General features: G+C 40.1%; 1 protein-coding gene across 6 annotated transcripts in view; it reads left to right on the top strand.

The window, feature by feature from the left end:
- The window catches only part of CEP78 (centrosomal protein 78), a 48,126-nt gene extending 30,786 nt beyond the window's left edge, over positions 1-17,340 (top strand). For all 6 annotated transcript variants that reach the window (XM_054032944.1, XM_054032947.1, XM_054032948.1 and 3 more), the window contains 4 exons: positions 7,280-7,357; positions 9,761-9,927; positions 13,318-13,471; positions 16,146-17,340. In XM_054032944.1, coding sequence (XP_053888919.1) covers positions 7,280-7,357; positions 9,761-9,927; positions 13,318-13,471; positions 16,146-16,664 — 918 coding nt within the window. In that variant the 3' untranslated portion in view covers positions 16,665-17,340. The remainder of the gene's footprint in view (positions 1-7,279; positions 7,358-9,760; positions 9,928-13,317; positions 13,472-16,145) is intronic.
- Positions 17,341-23,159: the final 5,819 nt, after the last annotated feature.

The following is a 23,159-nucleotide window of genomic DNA, read 5'->3' as shown; positions in this document are numbered from 1 at the left end:
TACAGAAGTTAAGCTGACTGGTCTAACTCCCTGGGTTTTCCTTAGTGTCCCCTTTCTATAGATAGGTACTATACTGCAATTTTTGAGTCTTCTGGGATCTCTCCCGTCCTTCATGAGTTCTCACAGATAATCACTAATGGCTTAGTGATCTTTTCAGCCAGTTCTTAAGTATTCTAGACCTACTGACTTGAAGACAGTTTAATTAATTCTTAATTTGTGTTTTCCCCTAATCTAGCCTCAGATCTACCCCATTTACACTGACGTTCACTGTTAGTTGTCTGATCACTGCGAACCTTTTTGGTGAAAATGAAACAAAGGCATTTAACACTTCAGCTATTGCTGTGTTTTCTGTTACTGTCTTTCACTTCTCATTTGAGGAATGAGCCTACCTTGTCCTTGGTCTTCCTCTTGCTTCTAATGTATTTGTAAAAATGTTTCATGATGTACGAATCTGTTAGAGCAATAATGAGGTGGTTATTTCTGTTGTTCCGTTAAAAATTCATAGAGGGAGTAAATGTATTTTTAACTTTTTTTGTTTTTATTAAAATACTTTAATGTACTTGGTACAAAAATGTTTTAAAAAGTAAATTGAAATTAGTTACTTTAAAGCTCCATTTGCAGTTGAGCTTTATAGTAACATCTTTTTCATTTCCTCATTATTCTTCCTGATTCCTTTGCTTGCTATCTATAGCAAAATGAAGAGTGATAGCAAGACTCCGACAGCTGCTACAAACATCTTCATACAGAGTGTGTTATAATGATGTGTGGAAGAGAAGGAAAATAAAGGGTTTGTTTTAATGGCTCAATAATACTGCTATGGTAATACAGTAGCATTACTATAAAACACTCCCACTCAGGCAGAATAACTAGACACTGAAATGCTAGTTGTTGAGAATCTAGTTTTGCAAAAGATATCTTGCCACCAAGTTAACATAATTTTAAACCACACACTTGCAGTGGGTTTTGCTTCAGATCACTCCATTTGACCTATCCTTCATTGTATCTGATTGTACTGATTTAGGTTCTTAAAGATTTATCCAAAGACATAGATAGTTTTTATGTAATCAAAAGAAATAAAATATTAACTTATTTAGCTTAGTGGCAGATTTATGCTTTCTGAGCATAGAGAATGATTGGGATATGGAGGAGACAGCAGAATGACTGTACTTCAACCTAAGTTCTCTTGCAAAGGGAGAACCTACTACATGTCTTTTTTGAAAAATCCTAGACAGGGAAAGGGGATGGAGGATAAAGGGAGTATGTTTTTTTTTATATTTAGAACAAAGCTTCTCTTGGAGGGTGAACAAATTCAGTACGTTTTGAAACATATCTGAAAAATGCCTTCATAGTGTCCTTCCTATTAACTGAGGGCCAGATTCTGATACCTGTCACATTGAGGAAGTAGTACCTGGTGCAATGGGTAGTTGGTTATTTCAATGCTACTGTTCAAGGATCAGAGTACTATTGAATGTGAAAAGGGTGACATAATGTGGCATTTAAATTTATTGCTTCCTTTTGTCCTATGCTTCTTGCCATAATGGCAGCTTACAGTCTCTTTAATTCTTATGTTCAATAAAATAATATTTTAGTTAATGTAGTTCATTTTTGAAACAATATAAAGCAATTCTGAAATTTTAAATGAAAACCCCAGTGTTTTTCAAAACTAAATTAAAATAGGAACTGATATAGTCCTTCCCTCCACTAGAGGGAATCAGAAGTGCTTGAATAGGCTCTCATGCATAGTGGAAAGCCCTAAGGATTATACAGTTGTAAATAGTGATTTAAATGGTGGACTTCATCCTCCACATAGTGCAATCTCTAACTTTACATAAGCACTGCAGGTATTTATAGTATATGTGAAAAGAGTTAGCCTGTTTTTTTTCCTTTTAGTTTTTAAAAGCTAATCAGTTTGGTAATTTATCTAGTATTAGTGATCTAATGTGAAACCATAACTGCAAAGGCGTTAAGGGCAGATTTTGTTTTCTCCTTAAACCTATCCCAGTAGTATCCATGGAATTCTTTAAGGCTCTTGTGACAGTCTTCTCTCTGTGCTTCAATTACGCAAGTCAGAAACTGTCTGGAGATATAACTCCCTTGACAAACTTAAATAAAAGGATTTTCTGCATAAGGACTGCAGAAGAGGGAAAACTAACAAAAGGACACATTTCAAAAGTGAGTACCAAGGCTGCAAAACAAACCTGGAACATACACCTGTCTTAGTATGACAAATGAGTGCAGTTAAGTCAACTTCATTTGAAATTTTGGCTTCTAATATACTTAGGAGGAGATTCACCAGAAATTGTTTTTTCCTCTCTACAGTACAGACATTTATTTGCTAGTAGTTAATTAAGGGCCTGATGCTGCAAACACTTACTCTCAGAGATAGTGCCTACCACTTCTTTGGGATTTCTTTAGGACTGTTAACACTTGTAAGCAGTGTGCCAGTAGTGTTTGCATTATTGGGCAAATGTATAAGACCTAATATACTTTTGACGGGCAAGTATGTAATAATGATAATTAAGAAGTCTGTTACATGTGGTATATTAAACCGGCAGAGCCTAGTTAAATAATTTATTTATTGACTTGATATTATATAATGTAATAGATGGCCATGAAATTGTTAGACCTAAAGAATTATTGTAGGGCTGTTTGCAATACCATTTTAAAGTTTATCCTTTTAATTATTTTATTATTATAATTTTTTTTTTTTTACAGGCCTCTATTTCCAGGGGTTTAACCGTGCTATAAACTTTTTTGCCCTGGGAAGAAATGTAGTGACTTAGCCAGAGCAGCAAACATTAAAATAAATAAACTTTGCCACCCTTTGAATCCTGAACCAAGTTTCTTCCCAGTGCAAAGGTATATTGCTATTTTAAAACCCTAAAAACAAGAGAATTGCTTGGTAACATTAGAGGAAAAACTTAAATGATGTTGCAAAGAGCACTTTGAGTATCAGTCAGATCCATAAAATCTATGTCTGACTCCAAAATTCTTCTTCAAGCATTGCCTGCCTGGATTCCAGGATGAGGCGATGTATGCACTTCAGCGTGCAAATATGGAACTTTCTGGATGCTAGTGTCTCTGGTGCACATCAACATAGACTCATAGACTCATAGACATTAAGGTCAGAAGGGACCATTATGATCATCTGGTCTGACCCCTTGCATGCTGCAGGCCGCAAGACCCTTCCCTGGACTCTACCGTTGAAGTCCCCAATCCTGTGTTTTAGTGACTTCAATCGGCTGAGACCCTCCTGCTAGTGATCCCTGCCCCATGCTGCGGAGGAAGGCGAAAAACCTCCAGAGGCTCAGCCAATCTACCCTGGAGGAAAATTCCTTCCCGACCCCAAATATGGCGATCAGTAATACCCCGAGCATATAGGCAAGAGTCTCTAGCCTGACCCTTGTTGGCCATTATGCTGTTCATGTACCATTGCTTGGTTTTCCTTGGCTACTATGTTTTATCATTAAACCATTCCCTCCATAAACTTATCCAACTTAATCTTAAAACCAGACAGGTCCGTCGCCCCCACCGTTTCCCTCGGAAGGCCGTTCCAATATTTCACCCCTCTGATGGTCAGAAACCTTCGTCTAATTTCTAGCCTAAACTTCCCCCCGGCCAGTTTGTATCCATTCGTTCTCGTGTCCACATTAGTACTAAACTGGAATAATTCCTCTCCCTCCCTTGTATTAACCCTCTGATATATTTAAAGATAGCAATCATATCCCCCCTCAGCCTTCGCTTTGTCAGACTAAACAACCCAAGCTCCTCTAATCTCTTTTCATACGACAGGTTTTCCATTCCTCTGATCATCTTAGTCGCCCTTCTCTGCACCCGTTCCAGTTTGAGTTCATCTTTTTTAAACATTGGAGACCAGAACTGCACACAGTACTCCAAATGAGGTCTCACCAGCGCCTTATACAACGGAAGCAGGACCTCCCTATCTCTACTAGATATACCTCGCCTAATACATCCCAAGACCGCATTGGCTTTTTTCACCGCCACGTCACATTGCCGACTCATAGTCATCCTGCGGTCCACAAGGACCCCTAGGTCCTTCTCCTCTTCCGTTACTTCTAACCAATGCGTCCCCATCTTGTAACTAAAATTGTTATTATTCGTCCCCAAGTGCATCACCTTACACTTTTTACTATTAAATTTCATCCTATTTCTGATACTCCAATTCACAAGCTCATTCAAGTCTCCCTGCAGAGTATCCCTATCCTCCTCCGAGTTTGCAACTCCTCCCACCTTCGTATCATCCGCAAACTTTATCAGCCCACTCTTGCAATCGGTCCCGAGGTCAGTTATAAATAGATTAAATAAGATGGGTCCCAAAACCGAACCTTGAGGCACTCCACTAGTAACCTCCCTCCAACCCGACAATTCACCCTTTAATACGACCCGCTGCATTCTCCCCATTAACCAATTCCCTATCCACCTCTGGATTTTCATATCGATCCCCATGTTTTTCATTTTAACCAATAGTTCCTCATGGGGTACTGTATCAAACGCTTTACTGAAATCCAGGTATATTAGGTCCACCGCATTTCCCTTATCTAATAAGTCCGTTACTTTCTCAAAGAAGGAGATCAGATTCGTTTGGCACGATCTGCCCTTCGTAAAACCATGCTGTAATTTATCGCATTTGCCATTAACTTCAAGGTCCTCAACTAGTTTCTCTTTCAGAATCTTCTCCAGCACCTTGCACACTACTGATGTTAAACTAACAGGCCTATAGTTACCCGGGTCACTTTTTTTCCCTTTCTTGAAAATAGGAACCACATTGGCTATTCTCCAGTCTAACGGGACTACCCCCGAGTTTACAGATTCATTAAATATAGTCGCTAATGGGCCTGCTATTTCCCGCGCCAATTCCTTCAATATTCTCGGATGAAGATCGTCCGGTCCACCCGACTTAGTCCCATTAAGGCGTTCTAGTTTTGTTTCTACCTCGGATGCGGTAATCCCCCATCCCGTATGCCCCTCTGTAACGGTGCTAGTATCCCTAATACCTTCATTGGCCTCATTAAACACCGATGCAAAATATTCATTGAGATATTGCGCCATGCCTAGATTATCTTTAATCTCCTCTCCGGCTATAGTCTTCAGCGGTCCCACTTCTTCTTTCTTTGCTTTCTTCCTATTTATAACATGCATATCCTGTTGTTGTCCTCACCTACCCATCAGACAATGTCGAAGGAGATGCAACCCCAACTATTATGCAATTTCTTCTGCTGTCTGTTCTGTCAGAAAAATCTTTGAGGGTTTTTTTTTTTGTTTTGCTTTGTTTTTTTTTAATGCTCTTAGGGTATTTTTAATGTAGTGTTACACATTGGCAAAAAAATTTCAGTTTTGGCATTATTGGAATGTTTTCCTAAGCATCTCTGACTTCCCCCCCTCCTCCCCCGCAAGTCCCCCTTTTTCTTGATTTGTGATAGTGAAGACCAACTCCCCTTTGTGATGGCACAAAGTCTGCCGTAGACAAGTACCTTTAGCGCTTGTGAAGGAAGAAGTCTGTATCCAGCTAGATCAGTCTCTAAGATAATTTTCTGTGAGGCTTTCTACATATCCATAACTGTCCTTGCATAAACTCTCCTCTGGCTCAATACCTGGAGGAAGATGAGGCTGTAGAAAGCCCATTCTCATATTTTTTAGTCTGAACGATCCTGTCACTTGAACCACCAGCCTCCCTAACTCAGGATTTCAAGACTTTCCAGAAACTCTTGAGAAGTCTAGCTGAAGTCCCAGACTTGGAGTTGTTTGTAACTTGTTTCTGAGTAATTCTGTCAGCACCTTTTTTTAACTAAGTGTGTTCTAGAACTTGCAATAGACCTCTTGCTTATCCTTGGATCCATTCCTCCCACCTCCTAAAAGAGCTGACATATTTTTTTTAAAGTTCCACAAGAGTATCATTTTTAATATTCCTCCTGTCTCTGACACTCTGATCAGCTGTGGCTCATGGGAATTTGATTGCATCAATGTGCACTAACTTCCCTTCTTACCCACTGTTTTGGAGTCTGACAATAGATTGTTGATATTAGAGGAAGGAAGTGAATGCCAGTTGTGTATCTGTTCCCTAATGTGAACTTGAGTGATGGTACATGTAGCACCAGAAGACATTTCTATCCAAAAAGTTCAGAGGCTGTGCACAATACCTACATTTTGGGTCCATGCATGTAATCATGTGGGAGAACCACAGTTATAAGGACAAGCAACTGTTGGTTTTGTTTTTTTTCTTTGGTGCCACACAAGACCGCATTAGTTATAGTACCTTAAATGGGATAACGGATGGAAGAGTCTTTGTTTCTAAGTGGTTCTAATAGTAGTGTTGGCCAATCCTGACAAAATAAGCTCCATGTGTGACCTGTCACTTGAGGAGAGGCAGGCAATTGGCTTTTCCAGCCCTTGTCGTATACATCTTTGCTACAACTCTGCTCTGCTTTCTTTTTAGCCTGTGCAGCTTTCCATCTTCACTGATCAGTATTCAAGAATCTCTCATATATTGGTGGTCTTGGAGAATGGTATAAAACAGGACTATAATCCAAAATGTCACATTCCAGTTTAGTCTTGCTTTCTTTTAAATTTAAATTTTCATTGAGACCTTTTATTTTCTTTTGTTGCCTTATAATAATAATAATTAATTAATAATAAATATTGTTTATTAACCCTACCAAAGGGTTTGGGGTCCTGAAAAATAAAAATATTAAAATAGAATTTTAAAATAAGCTCTTCAATCCAATCAAGTAACCAGTTGAGGGAAGATCTAGTATTAGAGGGTAACACCTATAAACATTTACAGTCCTGGATGATAAATGTAGCTATCAAGTAAAAATGCATTTTACTTTTTCTAACCCCACTCTGAGATTTGACCAGGTAGGCTTATTTATTTTTAAAACAAGACCGACAAAAAGAAAAACAGAAACGATCCCTGAATTTATAGTTGGCAACACAAGAATATTGAAAAATGTTGGCAATAACATTTAAAGTTTTAAAGTATACATTTTAGTCACATTTAAACTATTTTATTTTAATCTGGCTAAATGATATTGTCATTTTATTAGAAAACAAAAAGTACTGCCCTCTCTTTCCTTCACCATCAAATCACCCCACTGCCTCAAAATTACATATTAAACCAAAAATGACGTTCTTGCAGACAACTATATCATATCTATAATGTTATGGACTGAACGTATACATCCAATTAGAACACAAATATATTTATAGAGTATTCTAGGTGTGTCTGATACTTTAAAGATAATATTCTACTTTCTGACAGACAGAGTTGGAAGAATGTCTATTAAAATTAAAGGAAGAAAGAAGGGCAAGAGTAAAGGCCGATGAACGGATAATGGAGGTAGTTATTGATTGTTTAATATTTAATATCATCAGTTCACATTTGCTTTTATAGCTGTATATGTCGTATTATCTCAATGTTTAGTTTGGAGTAACTATCAATGACAATTACGTGTGCATTAATATTTTCTATAATGGTCAAGCCAAATTATGTGAACTAGTTTTTTAAAAAGATGTAGGATTTTAATTGCTTTAAAATGACTAGTTCCATTCTTTTCTATAAAGGCTCTTAGTACATTGATGAGCCTGGTATATCTGAATGCTTTCCAGTAGTGTATTAAGTGACATGACTAACATCCGTCACATGTTGTTTGTTCTCTCATCATCACCGGAGAAGTGCATGCAACGGAGTGACTCATTAGGTAGAATGCTGTTTTTTAATATACATGCTGCTATATGCTAGAGAAGGCAAGGTCACAGAAATGCATATTTCACTTGGCATTGAAGGTGGTGAGGTTTATGATGGTCTTTAGTTCCTGAGGGCATTCATTCCACAGACTTGGATTGGCTTCTGAGGATGTTCTGTCCTCCATACACATGAGCCTTCACCCTTATTATAAAGAGCTGCATTGTGACATAGGAGCATAATTGTTGACCATGCTCTTTATCATGGAGCTTTAGGTAATTTTTTTTAGATATCCTGGAGCACCTTCAAGATTAGGACCAATACCTTGAACTTGATTTTATATTCTGTGGGAAGCCAATGTGGAACAGAGGACAGGGTTGATGTCTTCACAGTAGCCTGTATTGCTGAGAAAGAGACTGCCGCATTCTGTACCAGTTAGTTTCCTAAATGCTGCAGGCTTCATGCCCAGGTATATTGCATTGCTGTAGTCCCAGCTAAGAAAATATGTGAATAACTGAGGTCAAAGTAATGTGTGTCATTTACCAGCTTTAGAGAAATGGCAACATTTGTATTTAGTAATGTGTGTTTGCCCTCTTGGTCTCTTACTGCTGATCCTATTTCAGAGCCTTGAACTCGTTTTAGCCCAGCTGCTGTTTCAGTGTGCTTTCAGTATCTAGCATCCAGGCCACTTGGATTGTTCACTTTTTTGTTAAGAGTGATTAATCTTTGATTGGTTGTGATTTATACTAGGCAATCAATTAACTGTTTCTCTGTGGAGTTACTAGAAAGATTCTCCTGGTTAGAGAGTAACAAGTAAATAGGATTTCTTTAAACAAAACTCAGCTTCAAAGAAACAGAATGTATGAGTGGATTTGGGTTCTTATGTAGAGTTTAGATTGGGGTTAAATGTTGGGGTTTAAATGTGGCAGTACTCTTTCAAGCTCAACCCATGTGAGTTGCCATGAGGCATCACTCCCAGTACAGGATGCAGATGTCCAAAATATAGTTGTGTGTACACTCTAGGCTCCATTGCACAGCTTGAGCTTGGCTGTCCCTCAGTAGGTTTGGAATAATATCTGTGGGCACTGCTGAGCTCCTAGGGCTTGGCTTCCCATTGGTGGGGTGCTTAGATGTCTTGCTGGGCTTTTTTGGCTTGGCTCTCCCTTAATGGGGATCAGATGCTCTACTCTCCTAAGCCCCTTGTTTGGGGAGGAAAAAGATAATTCATGGTACTCTTTCAAACACCACCCACGGTAGATTGTGCAGATCTGTAAATCCCTCTCCTTTGTTACATGCTTTCATGAACAGTGAAATACTTAGGCAATGTCTACACTACCAATTACATCGGCAAAGCTTATGTTGCTTAGGGGTGTGAATAGAACACCCCCGAGTGACATAGTTTCGCCAGCATAAGTGGTAGTGTGCACAGTGCTATGTTGTCAGGAGAGCTTCTCCCACCAACATAGCTACCACCACTCGTTGCGGATGGTTTAATTATGTTGATGGGAGAGCCCTCTCCTGTCAGCATAGAGTGGCTACCTAGAAATCATGCTGCCGCGCAGCTGCATCAGTACAGCTGTGCTTCTTGTAAGGTCTCTAGTGTAGACATAGCCTTAGAGTTGGCATTCAAATCATCTTCAGTGCGCATCTGAATTAAGATCTCACTAAGAAGTATGAGGGATTGTTCACAACTTTCAAAGCTATTGTTCCAAATTCTGGAGGACATTGCTATACTGCAGACTTTCTTTTTTTCTTAAATGAAAGCTAACATTCTCAGTCACAAAAAGGCGGCTGGCGAAAGGTGCCACTGTACTGGCCCAATATGAGATCTGGTTTAGACACATGTAACACTAAATATGAAGAGAGTACTAACCTTTGCTAAGAGATGTCTCTTTGTTGATAATGATTACACTGTCTTGGTTGTTTAAAGTGTTTCACAGAACACTTTTTTTCAGCTAAAAGAGTGCAGTTTGAAATGCCTTACATTCTTTTTCAAGGCTTATATCATCCTCAGTGATAATATTGTGATACTTACTTTTTTCTCACCCTTTTTTGTAGCTGGAAGTTGAAAATGCCCGATTAAGGAATCTAAACTTCTCTCTGTCTGAGGTTCTTCATGCACAGTCAGTAACCAACATGATTCTGGAAGATGAAGGTGTTCTGGGCAGCATTGAGACCTCTTTCCAAAAGTTTCATGCTTTTTTAGACCTTCTTAAAGATGCTGGGTAGGTTATCGTAATATCTGAGTATTTTACCTTTTTCTATTACATCTTCCCCCTGTTCCTGCCCCATCTTCCTCCTAATAGGGCATGCCTCCCCTTCAAGTGTCTAGGAGGATCTCATGGGTCTCCTAGACACTTGGAGGAGAGGCATGCCTATCAGGAGTAAATAGAAAATAAACTTCGCCCTCTCCCAACTTTTTTTCCTAATTAGAACCAATGATCCAAACAAACCCAAATCCAAATTTACTTACCTGTCTCTAGGATAGACTTTCAGGATCTCCAACTCCCTCCTCTTTTTTTTTATTTTTCTTCAGAGAAGGAAGCTTCTTCTCCTTCCTTCCAAGCATTCTTTACCAGATTCACCTCCAATTTCCAGCAGCTCTGGAAATATGGCTCTCAGAAATCCTAGTACTGAGAGGGGAGCTCCTTCTCCCACTGCACATGGGACCTCCGGTCTCAGACTCTGAGTAGAGGCAGCAGTCTGATTTTGTTTTGTTGAACCTTCTATTGTCTTTCCAAGAGCAGTTCCTCTCCCCCACTGGCTTTTTTCTTGTCTCAGAAAATACAGTATGTCTTTGCCATGATAACCTTGGAATGGAGTAGCATGCCCTGGAGGCTTCCTCTCCACCCTTAAAAGATATACACTTACAGGTCTAAATCAAAAAAGAAAAGCAAGGCCACACAAAAGCTATGGCAGAATTAAATGAACAAGTTAGTCAAAATATTTTTGGACCTTAAGATTGGCTCTTTATTTCTTCATCTCAGACAAGACCACTAAACACAGGAAAATCTCAATCCAAAAATCTCTAATGGATTTGGTAGGCCAGATGATTAAAAGTTGACTAATTAGTGGCTTTCGATCATTCTCCCATGTCTTATGAGCAAATATGGCTTTTGCAAGTTTCACTCACACAGCTCTGTCCATCACCCAATCCCTGATTCAGCAGTGATAGTGGTGGCTTTCCAAATGGCTTCTACTCCAGAAAATAATTCTATTACCTCATGAACACATTGCTCTTGGAGAAAGATTGAAGAACTTTTTTCCTCCTGTGCAGATCACATGTCTGAAGTGTTAACTCTCCAATTAGGAAGGGACTGTCCATAGAGCCCCTAGACACTGCTCCTCTGGATTTTCCTGTCTTCTTTCCTTCCTCAGAACTCAAACAACAAGCTTGACCAGACAGTGACAAGTCTCATTGGCTAGGAACTATTGTTCCAAATCCAGCAAAAGAGACAATTTCCCCTGCCCCCTACACTTTGGGGGGTGGGGTGGGGTGAGGTGAAAAAGAGAGGTTTGCCTTGTTCTGGGCCTTTCCAGATTGAATCTAGAGCTAGGCAACATTTTTTTTTTTTCTTTTTTTTTTTTTTCCCAGTGAATGCATTTTTCAGGGCACCGAAACTTTATTGAATTTGGCCAAATAGTTTCAGGCAGAAAAAAAGTTAAAGATTCAGAAATGTCCAAATGAACCATTATGAATTGATATTTTCTAAACAAAATGTCTATTTGAAATTACATTTTTGTTTGACAAGAAAAACAAAAAATATCAGTTTTTTTTTTTTTTTTTTTTTTTTTTTGGTTTGAAATGAACCAAATTTTTGTTCCAGATTTTTTTGGTTCAACCACCAAACCATCTGGATTCTCTGTAACTTGAAGTCTTTAAATTATGATTTGAGGGCTTCAGTAACTGAGCCAGAGGTTCTGGGTCTATTACAGAAGTGGGAGGGTAAGATTCTGTGGCCTGCAATGTGCAGGAGGTCAGATTAGACAAGGATCATGATAGTTCCTTCTGGCCTATGAGTTGTTGAGCTGGGGACATTATCCATCCAAAAGTTATACATGCAGCTTATTTCCTCTTGCCCCCCCCCCCCCCCCAAAAGATGGTTTTCAGGCTAACTCCAGAATTTGCTCTCAATAGAAATTTTGCTTTTCACTTGTATCAGTCAATTTTCTGACCTGTTCCTGTCCTACACTCTATCACAACCTGGAAAAACAGTTGCATACTTTGTATGTGGCCAACGAGGTGAAATTTGACTTGTACCATACACAACCTTGAAGGAAGGCTGGCATGGTAGAGAGGTCTTTGAGAGAGGGTACAAAGCTTTTAAGTCTACTATGATAAAATTTCTCTCTCATATGTGTATGGTGACTCTGAGAGGATAAAGTAAATGATCAAGCTACAAATTATCCAATAAGGATTTCCTCTGCAGGGGTAAAAGCACACAGTACCAAGACAATGCTGTCATGTGTGTAGTATGCCATATCTTTCAAATAGATCTGCAATATAACTGTTTTAGTTGTCAGCACATTCCTCTTCTAAGTGCTATGAGACAGATGCATCAGACCAAGCCAAAAGCAGCTTTTTGATGAAGGGCACTCTAGTCTTCCTTTGCTCTCTTTCAGTAAACATACTGGTATTTTTAAATATATAAAATATATTAAAATGTTTCTGATACTTCATGGAGTCAGTCTGAGTTGGAAATTTTTGTACTCCCCATTGATGAGGGAAATTTCCTACTACTTGCTGCTTCCCATCAGCGCAGGAGTGGTGGATCAGCTGGTATGTACTTTGGAAGGGATAATAGTGAATAAGTTAAAGTAATTGTACTTGTTTTCTCACTAGAGTGTGCGTGTGTGTGTGTGCGCTTGTATTGCATGTTCCTTTGATGTATGTGTCGTTCCTGTCATTAAGAATAGGACTAATCTGAGACAAGTGAATTATTAGAAAAAATGTTCTTTAAGAATGACTGTTTTTTCATGTTTTTTAACTAATTTTTATCCTATCTTCCTTGTATACTTAGTCGATGTTAACAGGGATTTTTGTCAGTCGTTTGAATTTTTCCTCTCAGGTCACTGTTTTGTATTCTAGAACCACAAAATATTATTGTAATCATGTCAGTTGATCTGCTTGGCAAAACTGTAGGGTTTTCTTCTCTCTAGGCCAAACTTTGATGTTCTTGCTCACATTGAATATTATCTGACTGTATATATAGCCCCATTGAAATTCACTGGGAATCTGGGATTAATAGGGAAAGATATTCATTGTTAATAAAAGTATCACAATCTGCCTCTCTGGTAGTACTGGGCAGAAAAAGTAACCCATAAGATAGAAGCATCTACCCTTCCTTTCCCAGCACCCCTTCCATCTCTACTGCTTCTTAGCTTCCCAGTTGAAGTTGTCTTAGTTGTAGTGCAAAACAGGAGGGCAACTCCTGTAGCTTATAGTAGCCATAATTTTTAATTATCCTTGGACCCCCCAGGCTTTAGAAAAGCCTAAAATTAAAAGGGAAATTTCAAACAAATATTTATTTTGCAACAGCTCTCTTCCTTCCCCTGGTACAGGTAACTACTGCTCATTCCGGAAAGATCACATTTTACATATATTCTTTTAACAGACTTGGGCAACTTGCTACAATAGCTGGGATAGACCAATCTGATTTTGGTTTGTTGGGCCATCCCCAAATGAATTCTACTGTCAGCAAACCTGCTATTATACAAAAGGAGAAATCATATGAAGAAGAAAGACAAGAACAAACACAGAATAGCAAAGTAAGTGTGTGGGGGGGAATCGGAAGAATAGTTGTGGCAATATACTGTAACTCCTCACTTAACGTTTTCCTGGTTAATGTTGTTTCATTGTTACGTTGCTGATCTATTAGGGAACAGGCTAGTTTAAAGTTGCGCAATGTTCCCTTATAATGTTGTTTGGCAGCTGCCTGCTTTGAACACTGCTTGCAGGATTCTCTCGAAGAGCAGCCCCTCCTTGTGGCGATTAGAACCGGAGGGGCCGGCAGTCCTCCATCAGCTCCCCTAAATTCCCTGTAAGGTATGTGGCTCAGCAGCTGCCTAGCAACAGTTCAGATGGCCCTCCCCCCACGGTGCTGCTCCTAACCTGCCCTCTGCTTTGGAGCTGCTCCCGGGAGCTTCCTGCTTGCTGGGGGAGGGTGAGAGAGGGGTGCTGATATCAGGATGTTCCCCTGCTCCTGACCCCCTCCACCCCTCCGCTGCCATACCCCGTCTCCACAAAGCGGAGGAGGGGGACAGGGCTCCGGGACAGAAAGGAGGGAGCTTGCTGGAAGCTTTTGCTTCCTGTCTGATCTGCTTAAAAGGGCAATGTACTTGAAGTGGGGTCAGCGTACTTAAAGGGGCAATGCACGTCTCTCTCTCGCTCTCTCACTCACTCTTGTATGCCCCCCCTGAGCACTTTGGAAAGTCAGCGCATGTGCTGTCAGGAGGAGGAAGTGGTGCGCTCCAGCTGGATAGCATGGGCTCATTATCATGTTCAGTTTTTGCAGGGAAGTGTTTGCAGCTACTTCTCTGCATCTATTGTATTTCCTCCCTCCTGCCTCAGTCCATGCTGCCCTGTAAAGTGTGAGGCTACATTAACAACAACGTATTAACCCTTGAGGGCTCAGCCGAGTGCCACTTCATCATTTAGCAGCAAGGCATTCCCTGAGAAATATTCCACCCTCTTACTCCACCACCTCAACCAAGCTTCACAATCGTTCATTGCTGTGTACAATATTAAACTGTTTAAAACTTTTGAGTCGTTGGACTAAATCCAGAGTCAGGAGCCCTTCAGTAAGAACATCCATTCTAAAACTGTGCAGATCTGGGGGCTGTAAGCTTGAGTGTTCCAGAAGATCTTAACTGTGAGGTTAAAAAAATGAGTGGGTATCCAAAACCTTGTCTACCCCATAAAAATTTGCTTTGCTACAATATCATTGTAACCCTCTTCTAGCATGCTTGTAACGCACTTCGCATCCACATTAAAAGTACTCCAAATGGTTTACTGCAGGACACTGTGGAATTATGAGGACTGGTCTACACTCTTTGACTAAATCAAATCAGTTTTAATATTAGTTAAGCTTTAAAACTAGTTGGAGTGTTACTGTAGATGAGGATCTTGTTGCTAGAATTGTTTTTGTGACTGATTTAATTGTGGTTCTGGCCTCTGGAGCCTCATCTATGCTGTCTCCAACTGATTTTAAAGCTGGTTTGAATCTGTTTTGAAAGTTAACCCATTATAGGAAGGCCTGATTATTTTTCCTTCCCTTCCCTCTCTCTTCTCCCCCCTTCCCTTCCAGGCTAAATGTATGTTTGTTTTTATCTGAACATTTTCACCCTGGAGGGTGTTAGTGCCGATGTGACTGAAGACTAACTGAAGGGTTCATCTAATCTTTCCACTGCTGTCCACAGTACACCAGTGGCTTCGGAAAATCTCCCACCATGCGCTGCTATTGGGAGCTAGAGATTATTATTTGTATTACCATGGCAATGAGGAACCCCAGTCATGGACCAGGACATGATTGTTCTAGAGGCTGTACAAACACAGAACAGATTGTGGGATAGGTACTAAGAAGGCATTGCAATTTAAATACACCTCTACCCTGATATAACGCTGTCCTCAGGAGCCAAAAAATCTTACCACGTTATAGGTGAAACCGCGTTATATCAAACTTGCTTTGAGTGCACAGCCCCCTCTCCCCCCACTCCCCCGCGGAGCGCTGCTTTACTGTGTTATATCCAAATTCATGTTATATCGGGCCGCGTTATATTGGGGTAGAGGTGTAATTTAGGACAACGCTAGTGTGGACACAAGGCAAGCCTGTAATGGTTCTTAAATAATTCCGCATGACTAGTTTGGCTTTATTAACTCATATGTGCTTTAACTGGTTCAGTGCAACTGGTTCAATTTTAAGCTGTAGACAAGGCCCAAAATAAATGGGGCAAGTGAAACTGTTGTAATATGCCTATTTCTTCTACACTGGTTTTCCCTAACCACTCTCAGGCCTTGGCTACACTCGCGGATTTACAGTGCTGCCACGGCAGCGCTGTGAAGCGCGAGTGTAGTCGCACCGCCAGCGCTGCGAGAACTCCACCTCTCCGAGGGGAATAGCTTGCAGCGCTGCAGGCGCTGATTACACTGGCGCTTTACAACGCTGCACTCGCTGCGCTCGGGGGGGGTGTTTTTTCACACTCCTGAGCGCAGCAAATGCAGCGCTGTGAATTGCCAGTGTAGCCAAGGCCTTAGTATCACCCTCCTTCCTAAACTGAATTTTCTGGAAAAAGTAAAGGATGGTCTAAAAATGTGTACCCTCATCCAATTTCATTACATATGTATTTTACAAAGATGACTGTGTAATAGTACAGTAAATTAAATTAGTGGTTTCCTGGCTTCATTAAGAAATTTTGATTTTATTTTGAATCTTTTTTGCTTCAGAATGTTGGTGGAGACATCAAAGTTTCTCTTCCAGGCCTCATCCATTCTCAGGTCCTTGTGAATACCTGTGCCATTCCCAGAGAAATACAAGAATTTCAGGTCACTGTTAAACAGCAGCAAGGTTTATTGGGAGAAACCGAAGCTCAAATGGATAATCAAAGAAAGGAAGAGGAAACATCCAAAAATAGCAGGCCATCATCCTCTGAGAAGAGTGTCAAATTAAGTGAACAGACAAAAGGTCATTCTTCGAAGCAATCAGCTACTAGTCAGTGTTCATTCTCTGATTCCAATGTAAATCTGAAGAGTAAGGGTAGCAAAACATTCAGTGCCACTTCTAGTGAAGACAGCCAAAACTGTTCCTCAAAAAAACACATCTGCAGAACAAATGAAACTGGAATTGCAAATGTTGCAGTCCGAGGAGATCAAAGTAAACACCAAACAGCAGATCATTCTAGAAATGGCACAGAAGGATTTGATTCTGAAATACAAGAAAGTATCCATTCCATGAAAAGCATTTGAAATGAGTCTAAAAAGAAAGTTCAGATTGTTTTCCACATGTGTAGAATAAAAAATGTCCATAGGTTTTTTTTTTTGTTTGTTTGGTTTTTTTTTTTTTGTTTGTTTGGTTTGTTTTTTGAAATAGAGAGAGAGAGAGAGAGAGATGTATGCTTTGAAAACTTGGTAAAACTTTTCACACTCTTTACTGTTTCTGTTTCATATAACCATAATCTTTTTTTCCATTACACAGTTTTTAGAGAAACCAAATGAAACATCAACAGAATGGTACCTGTCAATGTTGTCTGAGTTTAGAAAGGCAGTGATGTGATGCAGAGGGGTGTTTGATTTGCTGTGCAGTACAAATGAATATAGATTTATTAAATAAAGTTTTAAGCAAATAAAATGAATGAGACAGTACTAATTATGATTTGCATTTTCAGTTGATCGTATTTCAAACCATTGTTTAGTTGTAATTACATATCCATTGGTGCCTAAGACAATATGGTATATTCTCCCTTCATTGTTTATGCATAGCTCCCATTATTATTGGGAAAATCAAGGGTGAGTCTAAACCCCTTGCTAGTTAATATTGTTTATTAAAGTATGTTCTTGTTTCATAGTTATACAAAACCACTATTGTGTCTATATCTTTGACAGTAACATGTGAATTGAAATTACAGTAATTTTATTTAAGTGATTTGTTTTCTTCTTTTTTATTATAGAATGTAAGCCATAACTCTTACTGGCTCAATTGAAAATTTCAAGTATTTTTGTTGTTTTCAGACAGTGGAGTGTCTCTCTATTTAATCAGCCTATATTAGGTATGGTGATTCTGTTTTTGTATTAAGACAGTTATTGATTGCATTCAATCACTAGCATGTCCCACTTGAAATTTTAGGTTCTGAGATGGTGATGGTTATTCTGAAATAGTGAAACCAATTTGATTTGGCTTCATAGAGGTGGCTAAGAGGTTTAGTATTGGGATCATTTCCTGCTTGCTGGTTAAGACTAGCTAGTGAAATCATTACTATCAAATGGCTGTTAAATGGTCTTTTTAATTAATTGTGTTGGTCCAGTTCTTAGTGGACAAGTGCCCTTATCACAAAAATTCATATTCTATTTAACATGTCCTCTTGTTGGTAATCTTAGCAGTGATGCCAATGACAGAATGAACATAGAGCCTGAAAAATTAGATTTTGATGCTGCTGAGAGTAACAAAAATACAAAGTGGGTATTCATTATGCTGCAATATTCTGTTAGTCTATAAGGTGCCACAGGACTCTTTGTCGCTTTTTACAGATCCAGACTAACACGGCTATCCCTCTGATAAAAATACCTAGGAAGATAGAACTACCTCCTTACCGTAGAGCAGGGGTGGCCAACCTGAGCCTGAGAAGGAGCCAAAATTCACCAATGTACATTTCCAAAGAGCCACAGTAATACATCAGCAGCCCCCCCATCAGCACACAAACCCTCTCCCAGATCCTCCCACCCACCGGCAGCCCTGCCAGTCAGCACCTCCGCTTCCCTCCCTGCACCTCCCGATCAGCTGTTTCGTGGCATACAGGAGGCTCGGCGGGGGGGCAAGGGGAGTGGGGGCAGGGCCTGTGGCAGAGCCAGGGGTTGAGCAGTGAGCACCCTCCGGCACATTGGAAAGTTGGTGTCTGTAGCTCCAGCCCCAGAGTCGGTGCCTATACAAGGAGCCACATATTAACTTCTGAAGAGCCGCTTGGGGCTCCGGAGCCACAGGTTGGCCACCCCTGTCCTAGAGGACCCTCCAGAACAGCATTGAGGCACTCTGGTTCAGACAGTGGGGATCCTTTCATTCCATTTAATGAAGAAATATGAAATTTCAGTGATTATGAAAGATTGACAGCCCTAGAGACTGAAGTTTCTTGAATTTAAAAGAACAACAAAATTGAACCTATTTTCCAGCAAAATTGTTTAACCTTATATGGGAAACTGCTTCTAGTGGAAAATGGAAAAATATTGAAAGAATATGGAAGTCTGGATGAAACTGTTTCCTTTCACAGCAGAAATCATGAGCTAGTTCTACTAATGGCTAGAAATAAGATACTTTTCTGTAAGCCAGGAAAATTTCTTATTTTCAGTGAAAAACCCATTGTGTATCTTGTGGGTGTTATCTAGCTTTCTAGTTAATGATAAATATGTAGTATGTTGTTGAAGCAATGGTTTCCTTAACATTTTTTAGTTTTAAACTGTCTGTAGCAATTAACCTTAAACTTCTAATTTCTTTGTACCTTCTGAGTATGAAACATATAAAACAAAATTACTAATTCAAGATTTTGATCTAGGCTTAAATCGACTGCATAATATTGAAATTAACACTTTATTTAAAATTTAAATAAATAAAATAAACTTCTGCAGATACTGAATGGGCTGAAAAAAGTCTACTTGATCTCCCTCTCTCCCGCCCTCTCTGGACTTTCCTCTTGAATTATTTCTGCCTAATATTCTTGATAGATTTGTGGGAGATGAATCCAGAAGAATACTTTAAATAGAAACATTATGTAAATATTTTTAAAATAAAGTTTGAAAAGAATAAAGCATTCTCGTCCTTTTGTCATGAGATTTCTAGTGGAAAAAGTGTAAGTTTGTGAATATTAGAAAGGACCCCTCTGAGATCATCTAGCTATTCCATCTTGAGGGGACTCTTGTTCACATAATGAACAGCAACTGCTTTATAACCAGAACCATCTGTAATATGTCCTCCTAAAGAGAGAATATGAGAGAACCAAGACCACTGCTAACTGAAAAAAGTGAAGTGTCCAAAATATTATCTTTAATTACTGTGTTCAGTTATTGATAAAAAGGAATAATAGCTGTAATGAAGAGAGATCTAGACAACATATATGTGTTGAAGTATGGCTTTTTTCAAGATTGTAAAGCAAGCAATTATTTTCAAAAGTTGGAAATTTTTCTGTGGAAAATTGAACTTTTTTCTCTTTTTTTTTTTTTTTTTTTTTTTTTTTTTAAACAATGCATGCGTCTGATAGCTCAGCTGTTCATATTTTTAAAAGAATTCACTCTTGAGGAGGTGGAAGTGATGCTGTTAGTTCCCCAAAGCCATATAGATTAGTGAATTATGCACAGAGCTAGGAGAAAGGAGGTACTAAAATCTATTTCCACCTTGTCACTAACTTTGCTTACTCCTGCACATTTAAATAGCACTTTTACGGTCATCATTTAATTATACAGTAGGTTGATCATTTACCCTGACTTCACTGATGGGAAAACTGATTATCAGAGGTTATGGAAAAGGTCACAGAACAAGGTTTAGCACCACAAATTAATGTCTAATCTGCTAGATCATGATAGCTTTCAAGCAAATGCCTTTACCTGTTGGTGTTGACAGGGCCAAGTGACTATATCAACACAAGATGAATAATAATGAAATGTCAACAAGACTATAGTGTGAAGAAAGCAGCTCGTCCTTGATGTATGGATAAACCTTTACAGAAGAATTGGGCTATATCTGGCTTCTGTAAGCAGTCACCTTTCCCTAAGAAAAGGTCATGCACACGGTTATGGTTAAAAGGAGACAGATGATGTCTTTGACTGACAGCAGGTTCTTAAACATGCTTTGTAGTAGGTAATAAGCAGTATATGACAAAACTGTATAATAGTTTTATCAGATTGTTTAGAGCCCGAGTACTACTTAATATTTTCAAATTGTTAATTTTCTGTATCTATCTAATAATTTCATACTGATGTCTCTAGTTAATCAAAAGTGACCTGTGGTAGTTGATTTATTGAAGAAAAACTCATATGACATTGAAGAGGACGTTATCCTGTTTCTCTGGCATACACCAGGTAGAGTGGTATGAGAGACCTGGTAACTGGGTAAAGAGAAGCTACATGCTTGCTTCCAAGAGATGCCACAACTTTTGGCATACAGAGAGTACTGGGGACAAAATGAGCATCAGGTACCAGGATGTGGTACTAGCAGTGTCTCAGTTACATTTATTATTTTTCTTTCAATTCAGAGCAATAAAACACGCTTTTATAAACTATCTGTGCACCTTGCCAATTATTCAAATTACAAAAACAAACAAAACACAAATGTCAGTCAGCTTGCTCTATCGGAACAGATCTAAATACCAATACCACCTAGTATTTCGGGAGAACTGAAATGCTGACCAAACTCTCCTCAAAAGCCAGTTGAAACAAATGGGTCCTTCACCATGTCCTGAAAGTCAGCAGATGTAGGCTATATTGGACCAGGAGTAGGAGGATGTTCCTGACATCCCAATATCCTTAGTGTGATCCTGGCAACAAGCCACTTCTCATATCAATGAGAATTTAGAATCAGCTCTTCCGCTGACTGCAAGTTTAGCAGTATATTAAGAGGAGAGGTGGTCTTAGGTAGGCTAGTACTAGCACTTTAAGGGTTTGATAGATCAAAGATAGCACCTTGAAATCTATCCAGAAGTTCACAGATCCTAGGGGTCGTGCTCTTTATAGCATATCCCATTTATCTAGTGGATGGCTGCTTTTGCACCACTGCCAGCTTCCAAATCCAACATATAGCCCCACTTAGGCCTGATCTACACTAGGAAATTCTGTTAGAACAGGGATGTGAAAAATCCACACCCCTGAATGATGCCATTAAACTGACCTTACCCCTGCTATAGACCACACTAGATCAACAGAAGACTTCTCGTAACCTAGCTACTGCCTTTTCGGGAGGTGACAGAAGAAGCCCTCCCATCAGCATAGTGTCTTCAATGAAGCACTATAGCGGTGTAGATGCAGCGTTTTACGTGTAGACAAGCCCTCAGAATGCATTACAATAGTCTAATCTGGAAGTGATAAAAGCATTTTACTGCATATCTTGATTTAATTTTTCAGTGAGAAACGTCAGCAGGCTCAATAATCTTGCAGAATACGAAACAGATTTGTAGAAACATTTGCATACACGTGACTTTACAGTTAGCAAGAAAGACTTAAGGCATGTCTACACTGGCAGAGTTACAGCGCCACTCAGAAAGCCCTGAAGGGAAACCGCTGTTGTATGTTCACACAGTCAGCTGCCTGCGCAATATCATGTTCACGCTTGCAGCACTTGCACCAGAATTCAGAACGATGCACTCTGGGCAGCTATCAAACAGAGCACCTCTTTCCCTTCTGCCACTAAGACGTGTGGGAAGGGGGAGGGGGGTCGTGAGGCATCCTGGGTCCTGTCCTAATGACCCGTGATGCATTGCTTTGCATCCCAGCAATCCCTGTGCTTTTGTCCGCATTTGGCACCATCTTTCAATGGTTTGTGTACTGTGTGCCCTGGCTCTTCAGGCTGCAGGAATGGATCTTGAACTGTTGACCTGTATGCTGCTCATTCTGACCAACACGTCACAAGTGGCAGTGGAGTTATTCCTTAAACTACAAATGCAAGAGGAGTGCGACATTGATCTTGCCAAGTGTAGTAGCTATGACACGAGATTACTTGTGGCATTCATAAAGGTGCTGACTACAATGGAACACTGCTTTTGAGCTCGGGGAACAAGCACTAAGTGATGGGGGTCACATTGTGATGTACATCTGGGATGACTAACAGTGGCTGCAGAACTTTTGGATGAGGAAAGCCACATTCATGGGACTGTGATGAGCTCGCCCCAGCCCTGCGGCGCAAGGACACGAGAATGAGAGCTTCCCCGACGTTGGAGAAGCATGTGGCAATTGCACTGTGGAAACTGGCTACTCCAGACTGTTACCAATCGCTTGCTAACCAGTTTGGAGTGGGAAAGTTGACCGTTGGACTTGTGTTGATGGAAGTGTGCAGGGCCATTAATCACATCCTGCTCCAAAAGACTGTGACTCTGGGCAACGTGCGTGACATTGTAGATTGCTTTGCACAAATGAGCTTCCCTAACTGTGGAGGGGCAATAGATGGCACGCATATTCCAGTTCTGACACCAGACCACCTAGCCATTGACTACATTTAATCGTAAGGGGTATTTCTCAATGGTTCTCCAGGCGCTTGTGGATAACAGTGGGCGTTTCACAGACATTAACACAGGCTGGTCCGGAAAGATGCATGACGCACGCATCTTTCGAAACACGCCTGTTCAGGAAGCTGCAAGCAGGGACTTTCTTCTCAGACCAGAAGATCACCGTAGGGGAAGTTGAAATGCCCATTGTGATCTTGGGAGATCCCACCTACCCCTTAATGCCGTGGCTTATGAAGCCATACACGGGGCAACTAGACAGCAGCAAGGAGCAGTTCAACACCAGGCTGAGCAAGTGGAGAATGACTTGAGTGTGCTTTTGGCCATTTAAAAACCCGCTGGTGCTGCCTCTACGGGAAGCTGGACCTGGCCGATGACAATATTCCTATGCTTATAGCCACGTACTGTACACGCCATAATATTTGTGAAGGGAAGTGTGAAAGCTTCACTCAGGGCTGAACCGCAGAGGCTCAGCACCTGGAGGCTGAGTTTGAACAGCCAGAGACCAGGGCTATTAGAGAGGCACAGCGGGGGGCCATAAAGATCAGGG

Source organism: Malaclemys terrapin, chromosome 6 (assembly GCF_027887155.1).
Source record: "Malaclemys terrapin pileata isolate rMalTer1 chromosome 6, rMalTer1.hap1, whole genome shotgun sequence".
Taxonomy (NCBI): Eukaryota; Metazoa; Chordata; order Testudines; family Emydidae; genus Malaclemys; species Malaclemys terrapin.
Note: the sequence above shows the minus strand (reverse complement) of the source record. Positions and strands in the feature narration are given on the sequence as shown.